At 34.6% G+C, this 8,353-nt stretch overlaps 1 protein-coding gene across 2 annotated transcripts; it reads right to left on the bottom strand.

Annotated features, from left to right (window-relative positions):
• Positions 1–3,585: 3,585 nt before the first annotated feature.
• On the bottom strand, positions 3,586–7,295 carry LOC107790187 (uncharacterized). Of its 2 annotated transcripts, none has more exons than XM_075227808.1 (7): positions 7,186–7,295; positions 6,805–6,916; positions 5,702–5,741; positions 5,470–5,565; positions 4,763–4,959; positions 4,582–4,665; positions 3,586–4,246 (listed from the first exon to the last, which is right to left on the bottom strand). In XM_075227808.1, exons 2-7 carry the CDS (start codon positions 6,909–6,911, stop codon positions 3,862–3,864), a joined length of 909 nt encoding a protein of 302 aa, XP_075083909.1. In that variant the 5' UTR covers positions 6,912–6,916; positions 7,186–7,295; the 3' UTR covers positions 3,586–3,861. The 2 variants fall into 2 exon arrangements, with proteins under 2 accessions (XP_075083909.1, XP_075083910.1); XM_075227809.1 differs by having other exon boundaries at positions 5,702–5,973; positions 7,186–7,249.
• Positions 7,296–8,353: the final 1,058 nt, after the last annotated feature.

The raw sequence follows: 8,353 nt of genomic DNA, 5'->3' as shown, positions 1-8,353 counted from the left end.
TAGCATCCCTTTCTTTGGTTCTATTTTATCTTAACTTCTGCATTTTGTATTTCCATTACTGTTGTTCTACTTCGTTGAGTTGTAATCGTTAGATACTACCATCAATATAATCTGTATTTTGAAGTTGTTACAGCTATTTCTCATTAGCCCCATTAATATTGATATTAGGTAACTATGTCCACCAAAATTTAAGCAGATGAAAAGAAGACGAAAAGAAGACGTGATTTCTTTTTGCTCGTAGGTATTTGAACACTAATTTGTTAGAATTTTCACTCACTTTATTGACTACTAAACCATAACATAAAAACCTCTCTGAATTTGATGACTAGTCCCAATTGTAGCCGCGTTCTTTTCTATTTGGTCCAAATATCACTTGATGGATGTTGTTCTCTTTTTTGTTTTACTCCTGATTTCTCAAATATTAGACTATTGTGCTTTTGGTGCTTTTTCATGTAGGAACTAGGAATCGTATCTGATTTTTTCTTACTATAGTACTTATCTCTTTCAGTGATTGACATTAACGGCGAAGTCAGTAATTTTCTCTCAAATTTGAAAGAATTAAAAAAAAAATTGAAAATATTGATAAAGGGTGTTCAATATATATTATATACCTCTAAAATCTAATATTTTACCTACATACATATGCAGTATAATTTTCCGACGAGACCACCCTTACCGGAGTGTAACTTCGCCCTGATTGACATCTATTATGCATCTTATATGTATCGAACGGCAAAACCTTCATAATACATCAAAGAAATCACATCTTCTTTTGCATCTTTCTGTTTTCTGTTTTTTCGTTTTCTTGCAGCAGCAGCAGCACTCCCCCCACCCCCACCCCCACCCCCCCAACCCGCACCCCAACCCGCAAAATATTTTTTAACTTACACATTTTAAATACTAATTTGTTATTTAAGAAAATATATTTTGATTCTCAAAATACTAATAGTATTTATTTACATTTTATACATAGGTGTATAAAGGTAAAAGGCTTTGTTTATACAAAATGAGCATGGTTCTAAAACATAGGGCAAGTTGGGCGGGTTGGGCTATGACCCATTATTTAGCCCATCTTGATTCAGCCCATCTTAGCCTAAGTAAACTTTGAGCTGGATTGGGCAATGACACATTTATTGACCTAACCCATTTTGATCCGCCCAAATTCAGTCCAACCCGCCCATTTGACACCCCTACTTTTAATGACATACACTGCAAGAAATGGATGAGGTTAACTAGTTTTAATTTTTAAGCATACATGGATTTGGCCGATGCAGTAGGATTCTCATGGCAATCTTAACAAACCATCCTTTATATGGAGGTAATTCTTTGCCTGCTAAGCAAGGGAATAGCGGGCAGGGGATCTCTTAATTATCCAAAGGGAGTTCGAACGTATCAATTCCATTGAAGAATTATATTGTGCAAATAGGATAAAAACTATTTTTAGTAAATTAATAGTTGTAAATCTCTTTAGAGCATGTTTGGCCAAAGCTTCTGAAAGGCCAAAAGTACTTTTTTTTCCTCAAAAAAGTACCTTTTTAGAAAATTGAAACTGTTTGGCCAAGACGGAGAAGTACTTTTGGCCAGCAGCAGAAGCAATTTTTCTGCTTTTGGGAAGAAGCAGAAAATTCTAGCTTCTTCCAAGAAGTAGAAGCAGAAACAGAAAATTAATTTATTCAAGACAAAAATATCCTAACTATAAATTTATATTTTCCAAATTATTCTTTATTGATGTAAGTTTTTTTTTTCTAGTTTTTTCCATTCTTTTAAATTTAAATTTAAAGATATCATATACATGAATCATATTGTAACTTTCCAAAAATTTTATTGACTTTTTTTATTTTTTGATTTTTTCTTTGTGTAATATCTTGTAACTTTCCAAATTATCTTCATCTTTTCTCACACTAAAGCAAATTATCTACGTCCTTTGGATTATCAATTCTCTTCTTACAAATAATCATTTATAATTTCTTCTCTTATAGGCTATTAATTCCCCGATCTTTAAAATTATTGTCAAATCTAATTTGTGAAAATTTTCTACAAATAAGTAATAAATTTATAATTGTATTGCATAATCTATATATTATTAAAAGAAGAAGAAAAAGCCGATGCCACATTAAGCCAAATGACAGTCTCACAATAGGTCACTTGGCAATTTAGGACAAAGTTAGTTGGGTTGGGTAATAATTAGTTTTTTTAATTTAAATTTTTAAAAAATTAAATTATGCATTATGTGTTATTAATAATTAGTTACTCTTTTTGAATTTGAATTTGAATTTAAACATACTTAACTATTATTTTTTATGAAAATAATATTTTTTTTATATATTTAAATTTATTTTTATTTTACGTTCAATGCCATATTTCAAGTTTGACACTCAGAATTATCTTGTTACAACTACCATAGTTATACAAAATTTTATCCGACGAAATTCTTCTACCGATAAGGAATTCAACTATTATGCTAACGAAGACATTACTGTAGATATTGAGGAAGGAGATGGGCCTTCTGGTATTCCTTTAGAAATGCAAGGCAAGTCTTCTACTAATATAGAGGCGTTGTGTGATAGAACTAAAGATGAAATTATTGAGAATTGTTATCATGTGTGAGTGACTTTGCTTATTATTTTATGGTTTATTATCAATACATAGTAATTTGTGGAATAGACTTCTAATTCATACTGAATGATGTATTTTGATTATTCAAATCATCATGTAACAATAAGTAATTATACTAGATAATATTATATGCTTTGGTATAACTATATATGTAAAATTGATTTAAATCTTTAATATGTATATTTACTTTATATTGTATATTTTAATAAAATAAAATAAAAAATAATAAAAGTCTTTTACAATAAATATTTAAGTTCATTTTCCTCTTTAAAATAATTATAAGACCTTGATACTATCCTTTTTGATAATTTGACATTCAAAAGTACTTTTTAGAAAGATCGGTCAAACACAATTTGTTTCCCAAATATTGCAAAAGGTACTTCTTAAATGAATTAGCCAAACACAAATTATTTTGTTTCAAAAGTATTTTTGGATAAAGCCCTTCTGGAAAAAAATACTTTTCAAAATAAGCAGTTTTTGGCAGCTTGGCCAAACGGGCTCTTAATATAAGTGAAGCTTTTAGTGTAGCGGCAAGGGTAGCTAACCCTTGCCCTACAACAAGCTTCTATTCAAGGCTTATGCTTCACAATTCTATGTTACCAATTGGACCGTCCATAACCAGAAATAATGGACAATAATACACCAACTTCTTAATGCCTAGAACTGCTCTCAGAGCTTTTCGCTATTCACACAATGTCTATACTGTAGTTAAAACAAATTTACTACTCCATGGAATGGTTTAACATTTTGTTAACAGACGGTCATAAGCATGATATCTGCCACTTCCAACAACAGGTCATAAGATACAAAGAGACGGGCAACACAAATAGCAGAACGGTATTCATGCGAGTCTCACCATATTTCCAATCGATTTGCCAGATGAATCTCAAATTTGCACCAACTGCTGTACTTCAACTTCACAAATGGTGCATGCTATAATACAGTATTTAAGAAGTGATATAACAAGAGTTGGCCAACAAGGAACTTTAAGTTCATAGTTAAAGCACTTCCAACCAGTGTCCCACACCTAACCGAATTCAAGCTGAAGAAAGTAACAAGCCGCTTACAGCGTTCTCGAAGAAAGAGCATGCCATGTGCAAGACAGTTTCAAATTCAGGTCATTCCAAATAACTCAATTACATGTTTCCAAATAGAAGGAGAAATACTTTAAAAATTAAAAGGCAAGGACAATAATTACTTGTGATTAACACACACTTGCCAAGCTGACTGTATCATATGCACCTTTTAAGGTGACTCGCTGCCCCTTGGAGAACCATGATTTTCATCATCACCCATTGGGCTCCCGTTCTCTCTATGGATGGGGCTATTGCTGTGACTGCGGCCATTTTCTTCAATAGGGCTCAAATTTCTGCGTTCGTCTATTCCAGCATCGTCTGTAGGGCTCCTGCTATACTCGGAACCATTGGCTGCCCTATCACCCTTAGGGGACGGCGTACCTCTCTCTTGTGGACTTCTTTCATCAGGTGAAGGGCTGTATTTCCTTCCTTTTGATGGAGGTGGTGATGATCTTCGAGGGCGAGGACTACTTGATCTTCTCTCTTCATGCTCAATGCTTTGGTCCCTCTTCACAGGAGACCTGGAGTCCCTCCTCACAGGAGACCTGGATCGGCTGCGAAGAAATCAAACACAACATCTGTTAATACTTTATTTATTTATTTAGATAGGTGATGGTAAAGATGTTTCAATATCATAAAAGCCAAATGAGATAACCAGAATGTGTTAGTAGTGATGGCACAACAGTAACAATTTCTTGGTTTATCAATGCAAGCTTTCACATATTATCCACACGATACATCATGAAATGACAAATGCAATTACTTTTCCGATGGTATTATTTCAACCATGAGTGACAATGCCAATTCAGTATCTCAAAACATAAGGCCAAAGCCATCAACGAAGTGAAACGGGGCACATTCCAAAAGGAGGAAGAGCAAATAGAGAGACCTGTAGCTACGACCTCTGCTGTAACTGCGGCTGCGACTTCTGCCACGACGAGGAGACGGTGAGCGGGAATAACTTCGTCCACGTCTGTTTATTAAAAAACAAATAAAAAACTTGACCATTAAAGCAAACTAGAACATCAAAGAATACACAGCGTGAAATAAGATGGCAACTAGGAAAATACTTCAATTTCTTGGGGCTATTCTGACAGTTTCTTTCTATATGACCTCGCTCCCCACAGCGGTAACACTTGTTCTTCCAGTCCCCAGCCTTACAATCTCGAGCCCAATGGCCATCAAGTCCACAATTAAAGCAACGACCTGTACCTGGAGGAGGACCTCTGCCGCCAAACTCTCGAGATCCACCTGGACCACGAGGTACCTGCAATGCAAATAAATTTTAATAAAAAAAGACGTCTTGTTTTAAACAATCTGAAAACAACAGATAGATCAAGGCAGAAAAATAATGAAATCACATGATCAAGGCATACCTTGACAAAATACCAAGAAAACCAGATCCTTGAAAGCAACTTAATTACTGAAAGGGATAGCGACAAACCAAGATCCTCCTCCCCCCACCCCCGGGCGACATGCCAAAGGTAAATAAAGCTATATCGAGAATTGAAACATTATCTCCAAATCTTCCAAAAGCATGTTCCCAAAAATAATTATGTCCAACCAGCTCCATGATATTTTCCTACTCATTGGCCATACAGCCTGACAGTGTTTTCATGTATCTTTTTTACTAATATTCAAAATGCAAATGTCATGTTAATGCAAATGTCATGTGAATGTAAATTTCTAGTGTTGTACGAATAACAACATAAAGATACTACAACTAAAGCATATAACATTTAGGAACATATAGCAAATGCAGTCTGTGTAAACTCACCCCTTTTGCGAATTCCACAGTAATACGGCTTCCATCAACGTCCCGCCCATTTAGGCCGTATCTTGCATCATCAGCATCTCGAGGATCACTAAATTCCTAGATTTAGCAGTATATGAAAAGCAGACAGAAGCTTATATCTCAAATATATGAGACAAGGATTAGGTAATCCCAGTGCAACCTTAAGAAATATCATTAACAGAAAAGGGAAGAAAAAAAAATAAGAAAGACGTACCACAAAAGCATAGTCACGCTTCATATCCACATCACGTACTCTGCGTAAATGGGTTCCAGAAAGAGTAAGGCCATCAAGTCATAAGAACCGAAGGGTTGATTACTTCGCCCCTCAAAGATGAACTAAACACCACTTTGGGATTGTGCCATTTCCATCAAAAAAACACGCAATAACATTATAGAAAGAATCGCCACACTCCGCAAGAATGGGAACCAATTCCACCAAGGCAACCTCCCACCACAAACCTCCAGGATGGGCAAAAACATAGAAACCTTCATAAACATCATTCGAGTTAAAAACACTACGACACGAGGGATGTTGCTCTCACACATTTTGTACAAATTCAAAAAACAAAGAACAGCCATTTTAACGGCTTGGGTGCCCCCCCTCCCCCAGTATTATCAAGGCGAAAAGCGCAAAAAACTCTAAGGTCCGTTGGGGCTGTAAGCAAAGAGCAAATAAAGCATGGGCTTTAATGAAGAAAGGCACAAATGGAGAAAAAATAAAAACATATATGTGTAGCTTATAAGCATGAATAACAAATATGTGGACAAAGATATGGAGAAAAAGTTAGGATTAAGTGAAATATCAATTGTTTAGTGTCGCCTCTTTAGGATTACACTCATTGGCAAGGAAAAGTATGTCTTATTAAGCGAAGCAAAGCGCTCAACAGGTTTTGTGCCTTGCTTCAGGGTTTAAGTGCGCGCCTTTGACAACACTGTCTCCCACCCACCAAACCCCCCCCCCCCCCCCAAAAAAAAAAAAAACCAACCCCAACAAAAAGACCACCTTACTTCCTAGAACGGAGATCTCTGAACTACTAAAAAAGCAAAATCATATCTTAAAAGTGATCACAATAAGATAATCAATATGCACATCACTCAACTAATCAACTATATCTCAATTCTGAACAAGCTTGGGTCAGCTATAGAATCCTTAATATCCATTCTACTCTATTCAGGCCCATTTCATTCCACTACTAAATAAACCACTAAAAGTTTAGTCTTGGTCCTATTGGACCTCAATTTACAACTACTCAAAATTAATTTACGATCACATGTGTTCAATCATTAACCGAAACTTACGAATGGTTAAAAATTTACCTCCCGTATCTGCTAAAGACGTCCTCCAAGTCTCGAGATCGCGTTCTGGAAGACAAATGTCCAACATAGAGGCGTGTACCACCATACCTATCATCATACCGCGGCATCTTCTCTGCAACAAAACAATCTAATCAGCTCCATTACTTTTTTACTTATCAGTATAATTAGCTCCATTACTTTCAAATGAATTGACACAAATGGCAACTCAATTAAAACATCAAACAAAGCTAAAAACAAGAAAAACACCTCTTCAACAAATTTGTCGATTAAAAAAGCAATTCCTAAATGAATTACGCATACGCATTTCGTCTGTCCATTTATAAGTGAATGTTTTATATGAATGTGTGTGAGAAAATAGATTGAAAAGCGCAATTTGCTTACCTGAAGGTCGAAGAAGGCACAAAATTTTGCAAGAACCCTAGATCCGATTCGATCGAAGAGAGGAAGGGAGCATATTCTCTCTCTGACATTTATAGTTCAGTGTCTGGGCCTCAACAGCTAATGGGTTTGTTGTTTCGTAGAGCGGGCTTCTCACTTCAAGCCCATTGAGGTTTCCCTAATGTGGTACATTCTCATTTGGGATCTTTGCAGAAGTAGCCGGCCTAATTCATTATTTATTTTTTTTAATCGGTACACAAAGATTATACACTTATTACTCGATGAGGAAAGGCTATACGGGCCCAATATTGTAATTTTTTTGGGAAATTATCAGTTATGTCAATTTATAAGTAGCTTATTATAAAAATTAGTCAATTCAATAAATATTACTCCTATTAATATTAGCCAAATGTTAGCAATTAGTTATTTGTAGCCAAAAAGTATTAAATTTCTGTTTTTTTTTGAGTGGTTGTTATTAGATTAGACTGAGTACATTTTAAGGAGTTTGAATCTCAATTTTGGGATAATTTGGTGGAGTTTTGAGATGGTTTGAATTGAAAAATCTGAAATAGAAGATAAAACCTGATAAAAATGAGATGTGTATCGTATTGTGCATCATTTGTGTATCACATTTGTATAAAAGATATATCACATGTATATCCATATATTTTTGTATGTGTGATACATGTGTCGGAGAAAAAAAATTGAATTCGATTTTAACTACGATTTTTTATACCAAATCAATCCAAATCATCTTCAATCTTCCTAAAAAATCGTATATTGACCCATCTATTTGTTTTCAATGAATTGCAACCATACCCATTGAAAAATGTCCCCTTTTACTTAGAAAGAACCTTATTTCTTTTCGGCTTACATCTAATGTTGTTGATCACGCTTAAAAATATGGAAGGTAATCTTTGCATGTGATTCTTGGAGAGAAAGAACCTTATTTATTTAAATTTTTAATTTTTATATGTGCTTGACTAGTGTTGATAAGTCTATGATTAATGGCTAGATGTTGGTAAGTTTGAACTTATTTGAGACATTTATATAATATTCTCATTTTAAAAATGTTATTTGCCGGTGCTCAGTTAATTTTTTGATAAAAAATTATCATTATTATATCCCTTTCATCATGGATAGAGAATGATATTGGGGATCACAATTTACA

Source organism: Nicotiana tabacum, chromosome 13 (genome assembly GCF_000715075.1).
Source record: "Nicotiana tabacum cultivar K326 chromosome 13, ASM71507v2, whole genome shotgun sequence".
NCBI lineage: Eukaryota > Viridiplantae > Streptophyta > Magnoliopsida > Solanales > Solanaceae > Nicotiana > Nicotiana tabacum.
The sequence above is the reverse complement of the archived record's forward strand: the minus strand, read 5'-3'. Positions and strand labels throughout refer to the sequence as shown.